The sequence below is a fragment of the Balaenoptera acutorostrata genome, chromosome 5, assembly GCF_949987535.1.
Source record: "Balaenoptera acutorostrata chromosome 5, mBalAcu1.1, whole genome shotgun sequence".
Lineage (NCBI taxonomy): Eukaryota > Metazoa > Chordata > Mammalia > Artiodactyla > Balaenopteridae > Balaenoptera > Balaenoptera acutorostrata.
Genome location: NC_080068.1, coordinates 113,628,354 through 113,654,167, shown reverse-complemented (window position 1 = coordinate 113,654,167; position 25,814 = coordinate 113,628,354). Strand labels below are relative to the sequence as shown.

The 25,814-nt window shown below is 35.6% G+C and overlaps 1 protein-coding gene across 5 annotated transcripts in view; it reads right to left on the bottom strand.

Moving 5' to 3' along the window:
• SEC24B (SEC24 homolog B, COPII coat complex component) overlaps positions 1–25,814 on the bottom strand; it is a 93,624-nt gene that overhangs the window by 31,859 nt on the left and 35,951 nt on the right. For 3 of the 5 annotated variants that reach the window (XM_057546526.1, XM_057546527.1, XM_057546528.1), the window contains 2 exons: positions 6,145–6,225; positions 2,491–2,714 (listed from right to left, as the gene is read on the bottom strand). In XM_057546526.1, the coding sequence (XP_057402509.1) occupies positions 2,491–2,714; positions 6,145–6,225 (305 nt within the window). Of the gene's footprint in view, positions 1–2,490; positions 2,715–6,144; positions 6,226–20,365; positions 20,471–25,814 lie in introns of all 5 variants that reach the window. The other 2 variants (XM_057546525.1, XM_057546524.1) reach the window with 1 other exon arrangement.

Below are 25,814 nucleotides of genomic sequence, written 5' to 3'. Positions count from 1 at the left end.
TACAATATTGCTTCTGTTTTATGTTTTGGTTTTTTGGCCACTAGGCATGGGGATCCTAGCTCCCTGACCAGGGATTGAACCTGCACCCCCTGCACTAGAAGGCAAAGTCTTAACCACTGGACCGCCAGGGAAGTCCCCGAAACTAGTTTGTTAATTTATTGCTTTACTTACTTACTGTCCCATTGGCCCTGCCTTCCCACCAAGTTTCTTGAGAGAGGGAACTCTGTTGTGTTCACTTAGCTTCCTCTTGTAACCTCAGTGCCTAGAGTAGGGCTGCCACACAGTAGAAACTCAGTTAAGTTTTCACTGAATGAATAAGTAGAGAGAAATTCTAAAGACTGGTAAAATTAGGTGCTATGATTCACTAATGTCACCTGAAGAGATTTCATATAAGGAAATAATGAGACGAATGCACAAGGTTTGTGCACACGTGTATATTTTGATTTTGACACTCAAGTTATGCCCAATAGTGGCAGACTGGGTGATTATAAAATGTTATGCAGCTATCAGATGAAGGATATGTAATAATATAGAAAGGTTTCCTCTTATGCTGTTCAAGGATTTTAAAAAAATGCAAAACAATGCCCATATTTATCAACTTATTTGTTTGTATAAATAAGTCATTTAGATGACCAGCTTCTTTACTGGCTTTCTCCTGCAAATGCATACAGCAAGAAACCCAGAAGGACAGACCCCAACTGTTACTTTTTATATCTTGATGGTGGGAGTATTGATTGATATTTATTTTCTTCTTTTTTGCTTATCTGCATTTTCCTACAGTTGATCATGCACATTTTTTTTTGGTTAAAAAAAAAGCCATACAGTATCTGTATCTGGTTTTTTACATATTCACTAAAATATTTTTCTATTTTTTATTTTCATTTTTTAAAAAATTAATTAATTAATTAATTTATTTTTGGCTGTGTTGGGTCTTCGTTTCTGCGCGAGGGCTTTCTCTAGTTGCGGCAAGCGGGGGCCACTCTTCATCGCGGTGCGCGGGCCTCTCACTATCGTGGCCTCTCTTCTTGCGGAGCACAGGCTCCAGACGCGCAGGCTCAGTAGTTGTGGCTCACGGGCCTAGCTGCTCCGCGGCATGTGGGATCTTCCCAGACCAGGGCTTGAACCCGTGTCCCCTGCATTAGCAGGCAGACTCTCAACCACTGAGCCACCAGGGAAGCCCTTATTTTCATTTTTAAACATCAACTTTTTACCTGTTTTTCTACCCTGAAAAACTAATTTTAAGTTTTTTTCTTCCTCAAAGGGCAGCCATTGGGGTTTCCCATTACTTAATAAAGGTCATCATAAATAAATGAACACAAAGAAAGCCCTTAGATTTCAGAACCCTCCCACTGGGGTTATACTAAATGCAACATTTAAAGGCATTTCAATTTTACTATAGAAAGCTGCTAAAAGCTAAATTAAAATATTCTAACTAGGATTTCAAAAATAAATGGCTGCTTTTAAAATTAGCTTGTTAATGTTAATATTAGATTAAAATCTATAACCTTTTTTTTTAGTACACAGGTAAGAATTCAAAAGCACATCCTAGCTATGTGCCTAAATCATTATTGCTCAGTTACCCTGAAATAGTGGTGTTCCATCTGGACCAATAAAGTCATAAAGAAAATCTAACAAAATGGAAGGCAGGGAAATCTGTACTAACCAACCATATTTCTCCAGTGCCACTCCCAGTTTCCTTCTTTCTTCTGTGCTTTAATTCTAAGATTAAATTCCAGGAACAAATGGTTTTCTTATTTCCCCTCTAATTTTCATCAGTTCACCACCAGATGAAATTTCTGTAAGGTTAGTCTACTACGAGCAGTTTTTTATTGTAAGTAGAATGCTTTTGCCATTTAAATCGTTTCCTTATATTTTATTTTTTCCCCAATAAATATAAATGTAAAATACTTATTGTCCTATTATTAAACTGATATGGTATTTAACAGGTAACTCCGAGAAAGGTCATGTCAAAAGAGGTCATAGCAGTAATTATGAACAAAAGAGGCCATAGCAGTAATTATGAACAAATGTGTTAATGAGCATGTATGTGTATGGAGGCTTTTACGAATTTCAGTTATATGTCACGGAGAGTTCTTCAAGTTAAGAACTGAGACCAAAATCCCAAACCACGCTTATACCATGTCATTTTTTGAGGAGAAAGCCAGCTTAGTAATACAGAATTTAAAATAACATTTACTTTAACTTCCCAATCATAAAATTAATACCCGTACATTCCAGAGCCCCTGAAAAATAAAAGTACAATGCAGAAGAGAAAAATCACAGTAATACCTTTTATCTTCTTCTATGTATGCATGAGTGCACACACACACACACACACACACACACAAACTGGAATCAAATTCTAAGTATGTCTGATCTAGACTTACCTGTATTCATACCTATGATCCATTTGAATCACCAGGGGTTTGTCAGAATTGATAATAGTTTCACAATTTTTATATGATTTTTTTTTTATGACTAAATACATACTTGAGCATACTGCTGGAATCCAGAATACATTGGGCTACTGGGCGGTACTCCAGAATTAAGTGGTGCTGTAGCATTCTGATATCCAGGCTGAAGAGTTGGATAACCATACCCAAACGGCTTAGCCATTTTTGAAGGCTGAGGAGCAGCTGGGGCTGGGGCTGGAGCAGGGTCAGGCTCAGGAGCGGGATCAGGAGCAGGACTGCTTGCTGATGAGGAAAGCATGTCTAACAAAGGGAAAATCATGGTGTTAACAACTGACAATCAGGACTCCACAAATACTCTTGGGTGAGCCATAGCCTCTGGCGTCTCCCGTTTTATTAAAACGTTTTTATTATGAGAATTTTTGAACATACACAAAAGTAGAGAGAATAGAATAATAAACCCCATATATCCATTACTCAGCTTTAATAATCATCAGTATTTTGCTAATCTTGTTTCACATGTTCCTACCCCATCTTTTTTTTTTTAACACATGTATTTACAAGAAAACCCCATTTTGTATCATTTCATTGACAAATACTTCAATTGGTATTTCTAACAGATAAGACCTTTATATTTATGCGTATTAAATATATATAATACCACATAGCATATAATATATATTTATGTATATTAAAAATACAGTTATTTTTCCTTTTATTCTCTCAGCAGAAATGGCGCTAAGAAGCAGAAGACAAAGCAAAGCAATAAAAAGAGTGTCGGGCTTCCCTGGTGGCGCAGTGGTTAAGAATCCGCCTGCCGATGCAGGGGACACGGGTTCAAGCCCTGGTCCTGGAAGATCCCACATGCTACAGAGCAGCTAAGCTCGTTCGCCACAACTACTGAGCCTGTGCTCTAGAGCCGGTGAGCCACAGCTACTGAGCCTGCATGCCACAACTACTGAAGCTGCGTGCCTAGAGCCCGTGCTCCGCAACAAGAGAAGCCACCGCAATGAAAAGCCCGCGCACCGCAACAAAGAGTAGCCCCCACTCTCTGCAACTAGAGAAAGCCCACGCCCAGCAACAAAGACCCAACGCAGCCAAAACTAAATAAATAAAATAAATTTAAAAAAAACAAAAAGAGTGTCAACTACTCTTTGCTCTAACTTGCCTTTTTATCTGACCCTGACATTTATTTTTTAAAAAAGTCCATGGAAGGAGTGGCGTATTACCACAATCCCCTAGAAGTCTGCTTTATTTGCAGAGGCAAAAATGAAAGTATGAAAGACTGTCTAGAATAGTGTCCAGCTCCTAAAACAATGTCTGGTATGTAGTAGAGGCCAAATAAAATTTAATGAATGAATGTTCTTCCTTTATTTAAATTTAAAACAGAAACTAAAACTTGATTAAAACTGGGGGAAAAAAACTGTAGAAAATGTAACCACCATATACAAGAATAACAACAACAAAAAGTCAAATCTAAAATACATGTGTATTTTAATCTCTCATGTCACTGTATTTCACTGTATATTTTCATATAAAAATTATATTCTTCACCAGCAATCAGACTCTGCAAAAAAAAAATATGTTCTTAAAAGCATCTGACTTGGGCTTCCCTGGTGGCGCAGTGGTTGAGAATCTGCCTGCTAATGCAGGAGACACGGGTTCGAGCCCTGGTCTGGGAAGATCCCACATGCCGCGGAGCGGCTGGGCCCGTGAGCCACAGCTGCTGAGCCTGCGCGTCTGGAGCCTGTGCCCCGCAGCAGGAGGGGCCGCGATAGTGAAAGGCCCGCGCACCGCGATGAAGAGCGGTCCCCGCACCGCGATGAAGAGTGGCCCCCACTTGCCGCAACTAGAGAAAGCCCTCGCACGAACCGAAGACCCAGCACAGCCAAAAATAAAATAAATAAATAAATAAAATAAATAAATTAAAAAAAAAAAAAGTACGAAAAAAAAAAAAAAAGCATCTGACTTAACAAATTTATTTTTTCAAAGTTCATTGAGGAATCATCTTTCTACTGACTCTCTTCGCTCTCATTTTGAAGAGACCTTCCTAGACATTCTGCTGTCTATTGTCTTGTGCTAATTAGGCAAGCACTGGCTTACTGGCTTTCTGGTAACTTCCCAGACTTCTTAAAAGGACTAGAGCGTCAAAGCAGTGTCATATACTTAGATTTCCTGCTTGTCTCTCCTCAATGTGATGGGACTGTAAGTAGAAAGGTCTCTTAACATGACAACAGTCATCAGCTTAAGAAATGAAGAACTGGAGTCCTAAACATGAGGGTCTAAAACTTTTTCCCCCTTTTTTAGGAAAAGGACAGTATTTCATACATTTCTATAGTCCCTAAGATCTACCTAGTACCTGACACATAGACTTAATTCAGTTAATCTTACTGTGATAGATTTTCATGGCTTTCCTTAATTTCGGTGCAGTATACATAGCTAGAAAATTTACCTAAGGTTATTCACTTACTGTCAAAGCACAGTTCATAACAAGATTAAGATTTGTTGATTAAATGAATACAGATAAACACAGCAAGGTCTAACTCCAAGGCCATCATCTTTTAACTACACCACATTAGATGTTTTATTTCAGGTTAATTTGAAGCTCATGATATACGATAGTTGAATAAATAGTATTCATCTTTTAGTGAATGAAGTAACTCTTCTAGAATATTTTGACAATGGTAATTGCTTTTGGAATGGTCCACAACTTTTTACACACACACAGGCACACACTCTCCCTCTCTCTCTCTCTCTCTCTCTCTCTCTCTCTCTCTCTCTCTCTCTCTCTCAGATCCCTAGGGAAAGAACCCTTAACCACAAAAGGCTGAGTAGCTTATTTATCTTGAAATGTTAAAAGGGAACTCTGTACTAAGCTGAGAAGATTAAAGTTTTCTACTGACTCATAGATCAGAGATAGCAAGACGGTGTGTGAAGTCCAGCACACTCCAACTTCAATTAAGCTTCATCCTGGATAATTAACAACATGATAAGAAATAAAGCGAAGAACAAAATTACTTGTTCTGTTAATCCTAAAGTTTCGAATCATTAGAAAGAAAAGACAAATAAGGAGGTCAGGTGTGGTTGTCAGGCTGTCAGTGATAGGAGACAGGCAAATAAGGAAGATCACAGCACAAGATGCTATAATGAAATAACTAATCATTATAGAAGTTCAGTTCGTAATTTTTTTAAACACTATCCACCACTCCTGTTCCTACATATGACCAAAGTTACTTCCAGATATGGCTAAAAGTAATGCCTCCAAAACCTACCCCCAAGTTGGTTAATCTATTTACCTGGTGGAGGCAGCCAGGAGCCATAGGGGGAGTAAAGAGTCAAAGACTATTTATATTCAGAGGCTAGTTGGAAGAAATTCAAGGACCTAAGCATGAGAACAGAAATATAAAATTTATTTAAGGAATTATTAGCATAAAAAAGAAGGGAAAAGAAGAGAAAAATTATTCAGTATTAAGTCTTTTAGAAAGAGGAAAAAGATAAAGAGCATGGTAACAAAAATCAAATAATAAATTTCCTTAGGCCTCCCCAAAACAGCATCCACAGTTGTTATATGACAATTACACCATTAAATTAAGGCTGAAAAAACCAGGAAAATGTCCCTTTTTTCTGTTAAAAATATAGTCTGCTAATTATGTATAGTACATGTTCATGTTTGAAAGTAATTGATGGTCAGTAACTTTTGAAATAAACATCAAATATGCACCAAACAAATTACCTGGATAGCTGCCTCCTTCTAGGGCATCGTAACTGTTGGGCATTGGAGAAGCACTGCTTGTGGTAGAAGAGCTGTCAACACCTAAAAGGAAAACCAAAATATCTACTAAGTTTAAAATGACAACATATCTTAAAGCAACCTTTGGCAATTTTGAAAAACGATGTTTTGCTGATCTAGGAAAATTCCTGATCCTAAAAACATGAAATGACTGATGTTTAATGACATTTAAAAAACCATACATAAATTTCTGATAACAAGAACAGGGGGCGAAAGTGGGAAGAATACGGAGCTGATAAGTGGAATAAAATTTAAGCAGACACACATGAAAGCATCTTAAAGAAAAGATACACAACTTTCAAAGTAGTCAAACACACAAACATCGATTTTAGATTGATAGAAATGTTAATAAAATCACACCTCAAAGACTGGATCTACCAAATCACAAGCTATTGAATACCCTATATCAATATCACGCTATTTTAAGATAATTAAATTTTAATCACTTTTATAACTCAGCATAGCTGTATGAAGCCTTCATAAGAGAGGAATCTATGGCTTGGGTTGCTACCTAGCATGTTACTAAGCTTTTCTATGCCTCGGTTTATTCATCTGCTCAATAAAGATTAAACAGTACCTGCCATATTTAATAAGGTAACGAAAATAAAAGGTACTCTAATAAATATGTGTTAGACTGTAAGAATTTTTATTATATGTGTTCGTTCAAAACTTGAAAGATTAATGGGAATATTCAGTGGCCATTTACGATAAAACGTAGTGGTGTCACACAGCTGGTAGAACATATATTTCTCTCATTCATTCACTTAACAAATATTTTATGGAGAGCCTACAGTTAACATAGGTAGATACACTAGAGTCTATACTAATGAATAAAACTGAAAACGCACACAGCCTCTCTCTTGTGTTAAAGATCTTGGTCTTTTTCACCAGAAGACAAAATTCTGTGGTACAGAGGTTATCCCTGGCTCTTAACACCAATATTATAACCGGGTTTAAACTACATTTTAGGTTAATTTTCACCTGTGATACAGAAAGAATAGATATGCATAATTATCTTTCACTGAATAATTTTGGATAACTACAAGAACTCACTGTATTGACTCAGGGCATAATAGCTAAAATTTTTTGTGTAGGAATATTTTGTTATCAGTAAAGAACATGATCTGGAGGCAAAAGACTGTAGTTACATTAGACTCTGTCATTTAATTGCTAAATAACTTTGGGTAAGTGACAATCATCATAATACTCTCTCTCGCAAAATGAGAACAATTTTTTAAATGCCCTATGTGTGCTTTTTAAGTTCTTGTGATGCTTAGATGAGACAGTGGTTATGAAGCAACTTACAAAACATGAAGGCTATAAAATAAATAATAGGTGAAAGACACTAATACATACAAAGTGCTTTCTTTGTGATAAATAGAATATTGTTGCATATATATGTCATTACTCTTAATTAAGAATGGGAAGTAATGGCTCTTCCTTTTCCTTGTATTTGTGAATTTATAACTAAAGAAGAATGCTGATATACAAGGTCAAAAGTCTTGAAGTAATAGCATTAAAAAACAATACACCAAAACCCAAATATTCACCAAGGGATGAATGGATGAACAAAATGTGGTATATCTATACAATGGGATATTATTCAGCTATAAAAAGGAATTAAGTACTGATACAGGCTACAATATGAATGACCCTTGAAAACATGCTAAGCAAAAGAAGCCAGACACAGAAGGTCACACACTGAATGATTTTATTTATATGAAATATCCAGAATAGGTAAATCTCTGGAGATAGAAAGTAGATTGGTGGTTGCCAGGGGCTGAGAGGAGGGGGAAATGAGAAGTTACTGCTTAATGAGTATAGAGTTCTTTTTTAGGATGATGAAAATGTTTAGTTTTATCAAGTTCACTACATTTACAAAGTTAGAACTAGAAAGAAGTGGTGACTGCATGACAACCCAAATGACAGAATCAGATAGAGGTGGTGGTTGCATGACACTGTGAATATACTAAATGCTACTGTATGCTTTAAAATGTTTAATTTTATGTTATGTAGATTTCACCTCAAAACAAAACAAAACCAATATGCCAAGACATTTCAATGGGGAAAGAATATTCTCTTCAACAAACTGTGCTGGAACAGCTAGATATCCACATGCAGCAGAATGAAGTTAGACGCCTTCCTTACACCTTATGCTAAAGTTAACTCAAAATGGATCATAGACCTAAATGTAAGTGCTAAAACTCTTAAAATATGGGAGTAAATCTTCACGACCTTCGGTTAGGCAATGGATTTTTAGATATGACATCAAAGGCACAATCAACAAAAGAAAGACAATAGATATACTGGACTTCATCAAATTAAAAACTTTTGTGTTCCAAAGATATCATTAAGAAAATAAAGAGATAACCCACAGAATGAGAGAATATATTTGCAAATCATATATCTAGTTAATAAAGGTGTAATATGCAAAATATTTACAGAACTCTTATGACTCAACAATAAAAAGACAAATAACCAAATTAAAATGAGTAAGGGATCTAAACAGACATTTCTCCAAAAAAGATAAACCAATGGCCAATAAGCATATGAAAAGATGCTCAACATCACTAGCTATTCTGGAAATAAAAATCAAAAACACAGTGAGATACCATTTCACATCCACTAGGATGTCTGTAATTCAAAAGACAGATAACAGAAAGTTCTGGCAATGATGTGGAGAAATGGAAGCCTCCACGAGATTGTAAAATGTTGTAGCCATGTTGAAAAACAGTCTGACAGTTTCTCAAAAGGTGGCAAACAGTTATCACATGACCTGGCAATTCCATTCAAGAGAAATGAAAACATACACCCCCACAAACAGTTGTGCGTGAACGCTGACATAAGCATTACGCATAACAGCCCAAAAGTAGAAACAACCCAGATGTCCAACAACTTACGAACAGGTAAATAAAATGTGATATATATCCACACAATAAGATATTATTTAGCAATAGAAAGGAACACAGGACTGATACATGCCATAACACGGATAAAACTTGAAAACATTATGCTGAGAAAGAAGCCAATCACAAAAACCAAATAGTGTATGATCTGTTTATATGAAAGGTTCAAAACAAACAAATCTATAAAAACAAAAAGTAGATTAGTAGATTAGCGCATGTATGTGCGCGTGTGTTGCGTGTAGGGAGACAAGAATAGGAAGTGACTGCTAAAACATGGAGTTTCTACTTTGAGGTGAAGAAAATGTTCTAGAATTACACAGTGATGGTTGCAGAACTTTGTTTAAATTTAAATGAGTGAATTTTATGGTATGTGAATTATATCTCAATGAAGTTGTTATTATAAAAATACCATAGAGGGCTTCCCTGGTGGCGCAGTGGTTGAGAATCTGCCTGCCAATGCAGGGAACACAGGTTCAAGCCCTGGTCTGGGAAGATCCCACATGCCGTGGAGCAACTAGGCCCATGAGCCACAACTATTGAGCCTGCGCGTCTGGAGCCTGTGCTCCCAACAAGAGAGGCCACGACAGTGAGAGGCCTGCGCACCGCGATGAAGAGTGGACCCTGCTTGCCGCAACTGGAGAAAGCCCTTGCACAGAAACGAAGACCCAGCACAGCCAAAAAAAAAAAAAAAAAATACCATAGAGAACAAACGTATGGACACCAAGGGGGAAAGTGGCGGGGGTGGTGGGGGTGGTGGTGGGATGAACTGGGAGATTGGGATTGACATGTATACACTGATGTGTATAAAACTGATGACTAATAAGAACCTGCTGTATAAAAAAATAAAATAAAATTCAAAAATTAAAAAAAAAATACCATAGAAGCAAAAATAAACAAATGAGACCTAATCAAACTTAAACGTTTTTGCACAGCAAAGGAAAACACCAACAAAATGAAAAGACAATCTATGGAAGGGGAGAAAAAAATTGGCAAACGATGAGACCAACATGAGGTTAAATATCCAAAATACACAAACAGCTCATATAACTCAGTATCAAAAAAAACCAGACAACCCAATCAAAAAAATGGGCAGAAGACCTAAATAGACATTTTAACAAAGAAGACATACAGATTATCAACAGGCACATGAAAAGATGCTCAACATTACTAATTATTATAGAAATGCAAATCAAAACCACAATGAGGTATCACCTCACACTGGTCAGAATGGCCATCAACAAAAAGTCTACAAATAAGAAATGCTGGAGAGGGTGTGGAGAAAAGGGAACCCTCATGCACTGTTGGTGGGAATGTAAATTGGTGCTACCACTATGGAGAACAGCATGGGGGTTCCTTAAAAAAGTAAAAATAGAGCTACCATATGATCCAGCAATCCCACTGTTGGGGGTATATATCCAGAAAAAATAAAAACTCTAATTTGAAAAGATATATGCACATCAATGTTCAGAGCAGCACTATTTACAATAGCCAAGACATGGAAGCAACCCACGTGCCCATCAACTGACAATTAGCTTAAGGACATGTAGAGAGTATGTGTGTATGTATGTGTGTGTGTGTGTGTGTGTGTGTGTGTATTTATATATATACACACACAATAGAATATTACTCAGCCATAAAAAAAGAATGAAATATCGCCATTTACAGCAACATGGATGGACCTACAGAAAATTATACTTAGTGAAGTCAGACAGAGAAAGACAAATACTATATGATATCACTTATATGTGGAATCTAAAAAATAATACAAATGAATCTATATACAAAACAAAACAAAGCTTTTGCACAGCTAAGGAAACCATAAACAAGATGAAAATACAACCCTCAGAATGGGAGAAAATATTTGCAAACAAATCAACGGACAAAGGATTAATCTCCAAAAATATATAAACAGCTCATGCAGCTCACTATTAAAAAAACAAAAACAACCCAATCCAAAAATGGGCAGAAGACCTAAATAGACATTTCTCCAAAGAAGACATACAGATGGCCAAGAAGCACATGAAAAGCTGCTCAACATCACTAATTATTAGAGCAATGCAAATCAAAACTACAATGAGGTATCACCTCACACCAGTTAGAATGGGCATCATCAGAAAATCTACAAACAACAAATGCTGGAGAGGGTGTGGAGAAAAGGGAACCCTCTTGCACTGTTGGTGGGAATGTAAATTGATACAGCCACTATGGAGAACAGTATGGAGGTTCCCTAAAAAACTAAAAATAGAATTACCATATGATCCAGCAATCCCACTACTGGGCATATACCCAGAGAAAACCATAATTCGAAAAGACACATGAACCCCAATGTTCCCAATGTTCATTGCAGCACTATTTACAATAGCCAGGTCATGGAAGCAACCTAAATGCCCATTGACAGACGAATGGATAAAGAAGATGTGGTATATATATACCATGGAATATTACTCAGCCATAAAAAGGAACGAAATTGGGTCATTTGTAGAGACGTGGATGGATCTAGAGACTGTCATACAGAGTGAAGTAAGTCAGAAAGAGAAAAACAAATATCGTATATTATATAACGCATATATGTGGAACCTAGAAAAATGGTACAGATGAACTGGTTTGCAGGGCAGAAATAGAGACACAGATGTAGAGAACAAACATATGGACACCAAGGGGGAAAGCGGCGGGGGTTCGGGGGTGGTGTGATGAATTGGGCGATTGGGATTGACATGTATACACTGATGTGTATAAAATTGATGAGTAATAAGGACCTGCTGTATAAAAAAATATATAAAATAAAATTTAAAAATAAAAAGAAAAAACCCGAACCAAAACAGACTCACAGACATAGAAAACAAACTTATGGTTACTAAAGGGGAGGTGGGAGTGGGACAAATTAGGAGTATAGGATTAACAGGTACATAATACACAATACTACTTAATTATGCTGCTTAGCTTCTTCTCTCCATGTCAAATCAAATATTAATGCTTAAAAATATTGCCCATTTAGATAATAGTGCTATAGTAACAAACTTTAAAGTATTAATTTGATAGAAATATTCTATTTTATTTATTGGATAATTTGAAACCTGCTAGTTTAAAATCCACTTTCAGGGCTTCCCTGGTGGCACAGTGATTAAGAATCCGCTTGCCAATGCAGGGGACACGGGTTCGAGCCCTGGTCCGGGAAGATCCCACATACCACGGAGCAACTAAGCCCATGCGCCACAACTACTGAGCCTGCGCTCTAGAGCCCGTGAGCCACAACTACTGAGCCCGGCGCCACAACTACTGAAGCCCACGCACCTAGAGCCCGTGCTCTGCAACAAGAGAAGCCACCCAATGAGAAGCCCGCGCACCACAACAAAGAGTAGCCCCCGCTCGCCGCAACTAGAGAAAAGTCTGCACGCAGCAACAAAGACCCAATGCAGCCAAAAATAAAAATAAATAAATAAATTTATTAAAAAATAAAATAAAATTCACTTTCAGGGACTTCCCTCGTAGTCCAGTGGTTAAGAATCCACCTTCCAATGCAGGGGACACGGGTTCAATCCCTGGTCGGGGAACTAAGATTCCCACATGCTGTGGGGAAACTAAGCCCATGCGCTCTAGAGCCCGCGCACCACAACTAGAGAGCCCGCACGCCTCGACTAGAGAGAAGCCTGAGTGCAGCAACGAAGAGCCTGCGTGCTGCAACAAAAGATCCCACGTGCCGCGACTAAGACCCAATGCAGCTGAATAAATAATTTTAAAAAATTTTTTAAATTCACTTTCAGAAGAAAAGAACAAATGCAAATCTCTATTTTGAACTTGTTAAAATATCAAAGTAACAATAAAAGTTATAAATCCAGATGAACCACTAAACTAAACAGACTCAAACTTTGCTAAAACTTATTGTTCAGATTAATTCTAATTAGGTTACGCCATTACTGCCAACACAAATCAAAATGATATTTTTTAAAAAGGTACATTATGAAACATGTCAATATTCTAAACATGCTTAAAAACACCTTCACTAGTTCCCCTACCATTTTACAGAATAAGGTCTAAATGCTTTTATACTGCCATAAAAAAAACTTCAAAATTTGTCTTCCACTTTCCTTGTCACCTCCATCTTCCCTCTTTTACCTTATGATATAGTCACACCCAACTTCTCACTCTTCATCCCAATACACTATTTTTTGTGTTATGTACCGTACATATTGGTCTGTTAGCCTAGATTTTCTTTTTCCACATGGCAAATTCCTACTCATCCTTCAAATTTCAAACCCTTCCTAAAACCTTTCTGACATGCCAATGGAAATCATTTCTTCTCCTATATAGGGACATTTTCTTAACCCTGAATTACTGTACTTTTCAAGCTGTACTGTAATCACCTATGATATCTGCTTCCCTGTCATATTATTAGTATATAGAGGCAGCTATGCTACTGTATTGATATTTGGAACCACGATACCAAGCAAAATACTGCTTTCTAAATACAAGCTAGTTTTAGTCGAATGAGAAGCTTTGGTACTTGTCACCACTCTTAAAACCTCTGATAGGTCTAGTTTGCCTTAGTCACTTCACGCTACAATTAGTGATAACAAATATTCTGAGATCAAACGGAGGGTGAATATGAATGTAATACTTGGGAAACATTTTCCCTCATTCTTTTTTACTGGCTGTATGTCACAGGTTGAGAGAAGAAAAGGGGAAGTCAGAAAAGAGGGGGAGCTGAATCTGAGGAAGTAAGGAGTAAGGTCAAATGAATAGCTCAGAATCTGTGAAGTTGGGGGAAAAAAACCAGGACGCACTGAAGCCTTCTAAAAAAAACTTAAGCCATTCTCTCTCTATGGGTCAACAAAGCCTAATATACTTACTTACTAGTATTGTTCAATTTGAAATTAACCAGGTAATTTGAGATTTCATTTCCCATAACTTGTATAAAATATGGAAAAACTGTGAGTCAAATTCCATCTCTACCACTTACCAGTTGAGAGAAAATGGACAAGACTCCTAACATTTCTGAGCCATTCCTTATTTGTAAAAACAGATGTTATAACACCTACTCCACAGGCCTAATGTTAAGATTAAACAGCTATAACAGATATAAATTAAACAGATACTAGCCAGAGACTCAGGAAATGTTCTTCTTTTTTTCTCTTCCCTCTTCCTATGCTAAAACAGTGCTACAAAAGAGGGGAAAAGAAAGACCAAGACAAGAACCTCCTGATGGATAAGGCCAATCGTTTGTTCTCAGACTTTCCTTAACATTTATCACTGCGAACCAAGTTACTTTTGATTTGTAAAAATGGTTCTCTTCTTTCGGTAATACTCTGCTAATACTCTCCCCCCCTCTCCAATCTTCCTTCTACCTTAGTCTAAGAACTCTTATTTCTTACTGGCTTATTCCAAAAGCTTCAAGCTCTAATCAATTTCTTCTGTAAATGCAAAATCAATTTGCATTTCCAAAATGCAAGTTTGGTTACGTTATTTTCCATTGTAAACTCCTTCAGTGACCTCTCACTACCTTCAAGATAAAATCCAAACTCCTTACTAGGAAACACAAGGTTCTTAAAGATCTTACCCAGCCATCCTACTCACCCTCATTCAATTCTTCTTGCCACTGTTCTCTGCAAACCATAGGTCCCAAACTCACTAAAGTTCCCCAAATATGCTACCTTCTCTCAAGTGTCTTGCTTTGTTTCAAAAAGTGTCTCTGCCTCTCCCCAGATCCCTCACTTGCCCAATTCCAAGTTCTTTCAGATTCAGTTTAGGTTCCCCTGCCCGCCCTCCAGGAGAATCCTCCCTGTCATCCCACCCTACCTCTGGTTCCAAATTCTCCTATGTATTCCTATAAAACACTATGATTAACACAGGACTTACTATCATTTTGTTCTATATTCCAAATCAGACTGTGAGCTTCTTGGGTTTTTAATCAAGCTCACAAATAGGGGATTATTAATTTGTTTATAAATTGGTTGTTCAGAACTCAGAACACACTTTTTCAAAGAAATAATGAAATAACTGGCATTTATTATCCCAAGTTGTTTTATAAGCACTCTTAAAAAAACCCATAATCCATATTATTGATTAAACACTATACATTTATGACAGGCTGGAAAATATAAAGCATTTGCAAATGTTTAGTATTTCAGTTAATTAGTTTTAGGGCTAGCCTAGACATCCAATCACCATCCAATCACTATTTCTATTTGAAAGTGCCTTCTGAATTCTAACTCTGGACACTGGTACCAAATCTCCTTCTGCTATAGCCCTAATACTCTTCCCTCTTCCACTGTACAGAGAGTTGGAGTTTCCAGCTATAGCAATTATATATACAGGATGTTTGCAAGCTAGATGTTCAGCTAACAGGTATCATCTGCAAACACATGACCACATTTTCTTTTCAGTGTATATGAATACTGAAAACCCTGAAACTAATACTGTTCTTAATGGCATGGGTATCTTTTTATATCCTTCACAGACCTAGGACATGTATTCAATTTCTAAAATTTAAAAAATATACTAAATTCAATATGTATTGAATTTAGTTGAAAGATATTTATTTGTTAAAATAATCACATAGTACATCAGTTAAAGAGAAAGATAGATTTGAACCCTTTTAGGGATTTTCTTTGGCGGGGGGTAGGGGAGTGGTGGAAGGAAAGGGAAGATGTTGATCGAAGAGTACAATCTTCCAGCTATACATGTTCTAGGGATCTGGGGATCTAATGTATAGCATAATGATTATAGTTAACAATACCATATTATATACTTGAATTAAAAAAAATAAAAAAGAAGAATTTTCTGTGGAAGTTAGCGATAAGGCCAATACTGTGCTATTATCTACAGGAGTTGACTTAATTTGTTCTGTGTCAAAATACAACATTACTTTTTAAAATATCCAAGCAAACCATAAACATATCATTATCTGTGACATAGTACCTGGCACTGAATAATTACTATTAGCCTCTGTGAAAGTCAAATAAAAACTGACTAGCACCTTAAAACTCATTATGAAAAAATCAGAAGTTTTTTCCTAACATCATTTACAAAATATAGCATCAAGCTGTCACATTACTAGAGGCATGGGAGAGAGCTTCCTGTTGTCCTCTGGCCTCTTCCTAACCTGAAAACTCCCTAGAGGAAAGGCACTGGGCGTATGGATAGCAGGTGACAGAACATTAGCTGACAGTGTCTCCCAGGGACTAGGGCTGATACTGATCTTTGGTTTTTTACTTCCCTCTTTCACTTTATTTCACTGCTTACTCCCTTTCACTCCCATTTTCAAGTTAGTATTTCTTACTAGTATAGGTATGACAGTACTTGTCTTCAGTACTAAATCTAAACTAATAAAAGGTCCACTCTAGCACTGACAACTGAAGGAGTGAATACCTGTGACTGAATAAACTTAGTGAGGAATTTAAGATATAACCATTATGGGAACCTGATAGCTTGCTATCTGCTCAAGCTTTCTTTAAGTTTATTCTCCAACAATTCTGAACTTTTAGAAGCTGCCAAGAAAACATAAGACTGTCTCTAGTACAAAATCCTATTTTAGTTTCCAAGTGTGCATTTAATGAGGAAACCTTAAAAAGGAAGCCTATTTGTAGCATGTAATTTAAAAAATTAGATGGTTTAATGTAAAATCAGAACTGAAATCAAAATTTCCTTTTAAAACTGAAAGTTTTAAATAAATATCCGTGTACTTGACTCCTGGATAGACCCGCTGTCAAGGAAACCCTAAGCTTTAATAAATGAAAAGCGAAAATAAGAGGATAGTTACTTTAAATATAACTATAAAGAAGATTATTACTGATTTCCAAACCTGCTTGCTAGTTGATATTTCATTACCGCTCAATAAATTTTTCCAAAATTGGAGAATAATCCACATAAACTAAACACACAAAAATCTCATGATTATAGGGAATGAATACCACTGAAATGCTTAAAAAATAGAGCACTCCAAAATCTCTACTTGACAGATACACTTATATGTAATCTCTGCACCAATTTGAGGCATTCTTCTACTTTTTTACATATGAAAAAAATACTGTAACTGAGCAGGATTTAAAAAATAAAATAAAATTCATTTTAAAGCTAGATTTCCTTTTCATTTTTTCTTTCCCCTCACTTAGAATGTCCCTTTAATTTGCAATCAACAAAAATAGGACTTTTTTTTTTTTTTTACAAACCATGAAGAGATAACACCAGGATCCTAGTAAAAATGTCCATAGTCCAGTCATTATTTTGCTGCATAATAAAAAAGGCAAAGGAGGAAGACAACATGTAAGAAATGCCATGGTGACCACTGCCATGTGCCCTTTAGTTCCCACCTATTCCAGGGCTTTGTGTTCTCACTAGGAGATAAAGACTATCCTCTTCACACCTCTCTGCAGACAGACCTCGGTTTGAATCTCCACTCTGCTACTTAGGAGTTGTGTGACCAGAGACAACTGTTACTATACATGTTCAGATCGCAGTCAACTCATCCGCAAAATGGGGCCAATTATCTCTGCCTTGCAGGATTGTTGAGAAGAACAAATTGAGATAAAAACATGTTCTCAATGTTAGTAATGACACCTAATTTTTTTTTGAGAGATTTTACCATTTGCCAGACATTGTTCTAAGCTCTTTACGAAGAATACCTTCAATCCTCAAAACGACCATATGTAATTGTTACTGTTATGATTCCTCATTTACAGATGAGTACATTGAGACTCAATGAGTTTAAGAAACTTGTCTAAGGTCACAAAGTTAGTACGTGACAAAGTCAGGATTTGAATTTAGAAGAAAAGACACAAAACCCCACAGCTTTTAGCTCTTTAGTGCGGCATCTGGCACACAGTAAGTACTCAAAAATGTTAGGTATTATTAAAATCTAAATGCTGTGAGTTAAGAATTTAGGGATTTTTAATCTGTAATATATTCAAGAAAAAAGTAGTTAAATAAGATAAGGTGATAGGAGAAAAGCCATAAATGCTAAATCTTTTTGATTTTCCAATTTTTTTTTTCTGTCTAAGGAAAAGCGGTTTTCAACCACTGCACCTAATTGTAAGCAGAACAAAAACGGGGGTAATTTAGGCTGACAAATAACATTACGCAAAATAACACATTTTTGAAATGTGTAAAATAAGGATCATGAGATTAAAAAGTGAGACATATGTAGGATCTGAATAATACATACATTAAATAATAATAATCATTCAGGGCCTGGGAGCAATGACCCATCATTACAATCAGATCTTGGTTTCTGAAACACCCTTCTCTACTACAGGCACCAGGACTAAAGGAAATGGTTTGTCCCAGGCTTGCAGCAGCCCAAATACAAGATGAGCTAGGAACGTCTTATCGAGGACTTAAGGTACTTAAAATAAGTGCTTAAAGATTCATGGGAACATTTTAAAAAGACAATTTGAAGGAGCTGCTACTGGCCAGGACAAGTTGCTATCAAAATAATTAATGACACTAATGGATTATTACCCACTGAATAAAATAAGAATCCATGAGTCAATATGAACCCAAAGAAATCAACAAGGGAGAAGGGAAAGCTCTTCTTCGCAATGAAACCTGAACTCATAAATATAGAAGGAATGTTGGAACTAGAAAATCACCAATGAATGTTAAAACTAATGAGTGACGGTTTAAAAAAAAGAACAGGAAATTTACGTAGTATCATAGAATTTCCCCACAAATTACTTATTAATTTCAATGGAAAAAAGAAGTACCTTTACAGGTGAGAAACCTGGCAGACACAATCTTAATCAAGTGATCAAAGTTAACACCATCAATATGGGGACAAATCAACAACATGTGCCTTGGACAGAATGTACTGAGAATACAACATTACTTCAGTGGTAATCTTGCCAAAAAATGCATGATTTGAATCTAATCACAAGTACACACCAGATAACCCCAAACTGAGGGCGTTCTACAAAATAACTGGCCTCTATTATTCAAAAATGTCAAAGTCAAGAAAGAGAAAGAAAGGTTAAGGGACTGTTCTAGTTTGAAGGAATCTCAACAGAAATGACGACTAAATTCAGTGCATGACCCTGGGCCATGGAAACAGCTATAAAAGATCTTACTGAGACAACTGTTGAGATTTGACTATGGACTGTGTAACAGATATTATTGCAACAGTGCTCAATTTCTTGACAACTGTATTGTGTTTATGTTATGTAAGGCATTGTCCTTACAGTCAGGAAATACATACTGGAGTATTTAGAGGTAAAGGTTCATGATATCTCCACCTTCAAATGACGTAGGAAAAAATGTTTATAGAGAGAAGCAAATGCGGTAAAAATGGTAAAGTGTATACGGTAGTTCCTTTCACTCTTCTATAAGATTGAAATTATATAAAATAGAAAATTACCCCAAATTCAGAAAGATAAATGGGTATGTAGATTTTTAAGGTAAGAAAAATTACTCTCCATCTGGAACCCTCTATTTTCAACCCACCACCTCAAATCATGCATAAGGATTTGAATATTTAAAAAATGCAAAGGAAATGGAAACTTTTAGTTAAGCGGATTGTTTACAGAGCAAATCCTTCCACTCAATTATAAAGATAACAGACAGAGAATCATGGTCATGTATAATAACCTGAAAGATCATCACTTATTGGTTCAGTCAAACTATTAGAATTAATGGACGAACTGAATAGCTTAATACTCAACAGTTATACTTATCAAAGGCAGAAAAAGATATGAAACAGCCTGCAACACATAATCGCATGCACAGTTTCTTCACTTAGCATGATGTGAACTACTACTTCATGAAGCAGGAAAATAAAAATTTGGGGTCTTCTAAATATATGACAGGAAAGGCCACAAGGACTTCAGAGGAACAATGTCCTATTTCTCTTTCACTTTTATAAAGTCCACATGATTCATTTTGATTAGACTAAAGTAGCATGCAAAGCAGAAAATAAAACATCCCTAAAAGGAATCCTAAAAGGGCAGCAATCATCAGCCAAAAGCTTCAGTCAGGACTCATTCTTTTGCATGTGGCATGAGAGAAAATGCACTTCGGAAAGAAGAAAGCACTCTATCATCATGAAAAATGCATCGTTACTTACAAAATGGTAGAGATGTCCAAAGGAGAAAACACAAAACAAATAAACATGCAAAACACCTCATTTCGAGTGACCCAACCTTCTATAACTGAAACCAAGCTATTGAGCTAAATCTGCAAAGACACATTTTTTAAGGACTAGTAAGACTGTGGACATAAAAAGAAAACTCGAGTAGGAAAAGATCAAGAACTGGTGTAAAGCTAAAGCAGACCTGCTTCCTCATCCTCCTCCTCCTCTTCCTCATCATCGGAAGTGGATGACAAGGGAGTTGGTGCGGAGCTAGCTTGATTATTAACATATTCACCATACTGCATGCCTGTAAAGTGGAAAGCACAAACACAAGAGTCAAACCAACAGGAAAGATGAGAAATAAAATTCTGACATTGCATTAAAAGTGAGAAAGAACTCTGACATTCCGAAGAACATCCCAGCATGCATATTAATATCAGCTAATTTATTATCAAAACTGAAACAAACCGTTAGAAAATCTCTGCAAAGCAGTTTAGTAAAAGCAGATTTAATATGAACTAATTGGTTTAAGTGTAAAAAAAAAAAGTACCATGTCTGACACTGTTAATATTTAGGAAACTGCACTGATATTCTCTGAACATTTTACTGAGCTCTATATATGTTTACCTTCTTTGACCTTGGGGCCCTTGTGGTGTACTTCCTTTGGGACTGTGTATTCTTGGTGAACAGTGATCATTTCTACTGAAATGAATTTATACAGCACACAACACAAGTACAGCTACTTGGTACCTTCCTTCTGCTAATGCCACCCTGCTGGTAACTCAGTTCTCATAACGGAAAAAGAATGACAGTTAAAGAAAAGAACTGTATTGAGCATAGTTCTCTGCTCAGAGTAGACGCTCAAAAAAAAAAAAAAAAAAGGCTTATTAACTGTGGCCCTACAAGTGAGACAATTACAGAAAAGTAAATTTTCTGAGATGGCCAATCATCTCAGCATCAGACTAATGCCTACATGTGAGTCTGAAGTGGGTGAATGAGACTAGTCCTCTGTGTGAGATACAGCAAGAGAAAGCAGAGTCTGTGGAAAAGGCACAACAACTGGTAACTGTATAGTACTTTCCTTTAAAAAAAAAAAGTTGATTGCATATTTTTATTATTTGATTAATCTAGCAAAATCAAGACAAAAAAATTAACATCCGCAAAATTTCTAAGGGGGAAAATTTTTAAAACTTAATTAAAAACGCAAACGCTTCATAAATAAGAATAAACATCCTTACAAAGAAAAATCTTATAGCTCAATTTGAAAAAACAGTAACATAGTGTGGATTTTCAAGAACATTTCACAATATTGGAAGCACAATGAAGCCCTGCCTCACTGAAAAAATCATGTGGTAGACCTCTGATGCTCTCTTCATTGTTTTTTTCAGATGACCTTTTTAATTAGCATGGAGAAACATAACTCATGCCTATAGTAAGAAAAAAGCTATTAAAGAGTAAAATCTGAACTTAGAAGAGAGCAAAGGTTAAACTGTATACGAATGAAGCTTTAATCCTCATGACTAAAGAAGTCATGGAAAAATCTGCTAGCTTTGCTGAAACATGTTTTAGATACAGATAAAATGGCAGTCATCACAAATTCATCTGAGAAAGTAAAAATCAATGTAAAATAAGTTCAGGCAACACAAAAAATAAACTTGATACCTTGAAAGACCAAATTCAGAGTGGCATGTTCCTCTAATAAAGGCCTAGTTAAAATGAAAATTTGACTAATATTAGACCTTAGGTTAAATATACTAAGAAGTTTATAACAGATATAAGTTAACAGTAAAAAGATTTTATAGAAAAGAAATTCTTCAATTTAAGAACTTCTTTAATAACAAAGTACTTTCCCAAAATGCCAATTAGCATTGCACTTTAAAAAGTACACATGTAGGTATGTATATAATAAGCAGAAATAAGAGAAAGAAGAAAAAAAAGAAATTACATTTACTGTGCTAAGCTAAGAGAGGCCAAAAAGCAGGAAGAAAATCCATTCTTTTCATGACTGAATCATTCTGTAGACTGCTGACTCTAATCAAAGAAGCCAAAGCATAGGGCAAACCTATATGTATTATAAGACAAATATTTTCCTCTCTTTTTCCAGATTTACTGAATAAAAACAGATATCACATATTATTGGAAAAATATCCAGTGCTTAGTTGGAAGCAAATGAGATGGCTATCCAATGATTAAAGAAAAATTTATAGAGCAACTACTTAATGCACTGGAACAAACCTATAAATAAGAACAGAGTAATATTATTTATTACAATATCATTTTAGATTATACAATGGTTGCCAACGTACTGTATTAACAGAATGTCACACAACGTACTTAATTTTACTGTCCTAAAAAAAAGATGCAATCCTTTTTGAGAAGTGCCGGAGATGAAAGTATCAAGATTTAAGCTCTTCCCAACTGCGACTCAATATTTAAGGCTCAGAATTTAGCCTTCCTTTGCTCGTTTAAGTAAACTTTGTTAAAAGCTTGGGAATACTAACGGCAGAAGAATATGATATTTTAGTTAATCCACAGAAGAACGGTTAAGAGCTCCAGAATAATAATCAATTCATATTTAAATGCCTTGCTCTAGGTTGTATACAGCACACTGTCGAAATGTCCTGGGGTACCTCCCACCCCAGCCATCACCACCAAACAAGGAAGGAATGCCACCCCCCCCCCCCCGCCCCGATTCATTTTGTCTTAAGCAGAGCTTCCAAGGTATGAACCTAGAAAACCAAGAGGCCGGACGCTATTTCACAGACTGAATGACATGATGAAGAGCCTGTTACTGGTAGGGCCCCAATATCTTTAAAAAGACATTCTGTTTGAACTACCTGTCATTAAAGTACCTTCAGGCCAAATTCTCCAGGAGAGTTGGAGTTGCTTAATAAAAGGCATCTTTACTGTTCCCTAGATACAGTAACACTGGGAATAAATAAAACTAGTCTTAAGAGAAAACAAATCCCTTGTGGAGGTTAGCTTTTTTAAATTCAAGAGTTCAGACTTTTGAGCAACTGTTACCTTTCCTAATCTGGTCTTCTAACTAGGTACACACACTAGAAGACTTTGCAAGGGTTCCCACGAAAGAAGGGTTTTAAGGGAATCACTCTCCACAGTACTCTCTTTCCTACATCTTATCCACCTAAGAAAGTACCTGTGTTAAGAACAGACTTTTTCTCACTTTACAAAGGAAACACATTCCCTTGACTTATCCTAAATATTACTAGGAAAGCTTCCTCCTTCTTTAAATGATTGATCAAGGCACCCTAAATCTACAGACTATCTTTTACCTTGCCATACATGCTGCAGTTAAAAATGAAACATATTAGAAATAGGGTTGGCTTTATTAATTCAGAAATAGTGAAAAGTAGGGTGGCGGCAGTAATGATAAATTTATTTAATGATTCTGCATGTGTGAAGGCCCCAACCACTACTGCCAAAGAATCCATTGCTTTTGAAAGAGTCACATGAGAACAAAGCAAAAACAGTAAGAAATACTGAACAGACAAGCAGCAGAACATTATGGATAAAGATGGGGTCTCTGGGTTCAATTCCAGGTAATACCACTTACTAGCTGTGTGTCCTTGGGCAAAATTACTAACCTCTCTGTTCTTCATTTATATCATCTGTAAGGTGGGGTAATAACTACCCCAAACAGCTGCTGGGAGGATTAAATGAATTAATATATTTTAAATCTTATTAGAATGGTGCCTGAAATATAGTAAATAACAAGTATTCACTACTATTACTATGGAACTTTAAAAACATGTTTTTGTATATATTTAATTAAAAACAATTATTTTCAACTATTCTTAATACTTATCCCTAGAGCAAGTCATTAATTAGAAAAAGAACCTTCTACCAACCTGAATAATATTCTTAGTAATGCTAGTTCTTTTAAAAATAAGTAGAACATTTTCTAGGACTACCAGTCTTTTTCAAGAGACACTGGATAAAACTCATAGGTAAAAATTCTACATGTTTCTTTCAGAAGCTATGAGATGTTCAATAAAGTACTTTACAACCTATTTTATCATAAAATATTTATGATGGTTATAATCATTTCATATCCCCTTATACTTTATACAGTACTTAATGCTTTCTACTTCCTTTTAACCAAAAAAAACAACAAAAAACAAAAATTTACTAGCAGGTAAACCTATTAGTACTTAGTAGTATATATATATATATGTGTGTGTGTATATGTATGTGTGTGTGTATATATATATATATATATAAAATAAAATACATGGGAACATTTTTATAATGATGTATGATGAAATTGAGTTATTTCTAATTTTTATGCTTGATTCCTATTTAAAGACTAAAAAAAAGCCAAATAACAAGAGTTTGATACACACTATGCATATATTTACCACAGGAATACAATGCTTTTTAATATAATCCTTGCTTCACAAATAGCCTAATATTAGGTACATATTACAATGTTTTATTTCAAATTTGGCAATGAGAAACAGCATATTGACTCACTGCCTAGTTTTTATAACCTATACTATAAAAAAGAATAATCTTTGACATTTAAATTTGATTGCTCTTAGTAATTTGGCTTAGGAGATGTAGGATGCAATTTATTTCTCAGCGGAGTTTATGATACCCCTTGAAACTTCAGGAACACATTTCTTTAAATTAAAAAATTAAATCAGGCTTTTTGACAAAGAATAAAATTTGTGTCACTGGTTTGAAAATGAGGACTGCCTTTGCCAATTAGGTTATATGGAGATGCCATCCGTGAGATAAATGACTTACATCACAGCTTGAAGTTTTTGATAAAAATACATTAAAGTATGTGATATTATACTGGCAATGATATAATAAAATTCATAATATTTTGAATAATTGCTAACTCAGTAAAACAAACACTGGGTTTGGAAGCAGAAGATCTGCACTGGGTCTTGGTATCCCTTTTGGGAACTTCTATGTCTTTGGGCAAAACACCTAACCTCTCTAAACCTCAGTTTCCTCATGTATAAAATAAAGGTGAAATATGATATGTCTGCTTCACATGATGATCAAGTGAGATAATACAACTTAAAGGTATTTTAAAATTGTAAACTGCTACATGAAATAATAATGCTACCAACTATCTACAATCTGGAAAATAAAATTCAACCAACAACAATAAAAATTTCTCACACGTAACTCACAAAGTTAAAAAACTTTATAGAACAATATTGCTTTAATAAAACCCTTCCAATACCATTCCTATCTACTTCACATGAACAAAGTTTCTCAGTAATTATATATATGCAAATAAAAACTATGAATGAAATTTTTCTAAAGTTTATCTTATTGTAATAATGAATCATATGCAATTCAGGTACACAAAGCTATGGTGGGACGGAGGGAAAGCCATTTATCTCAATGAAAGATGTATTTCCAATAAAAATGTACTTTCCATTAAAAAAAATACCAAAATTCACAATGTTTATGTTGTTTTGACCCACTAGATACTGACAATAATTGTATTGATAGAATAATCCACAAGAAAAAATGTTAATGTTTAGACACATGGTTATAGACAATATTTTAAACTTTCAATTATATATAATGTTATTGTAGCAGAAAAGCATGATAGAGTGATAAAAGAGCTTCTAGCTTAAGAATATATTATATTATTACTACATTCA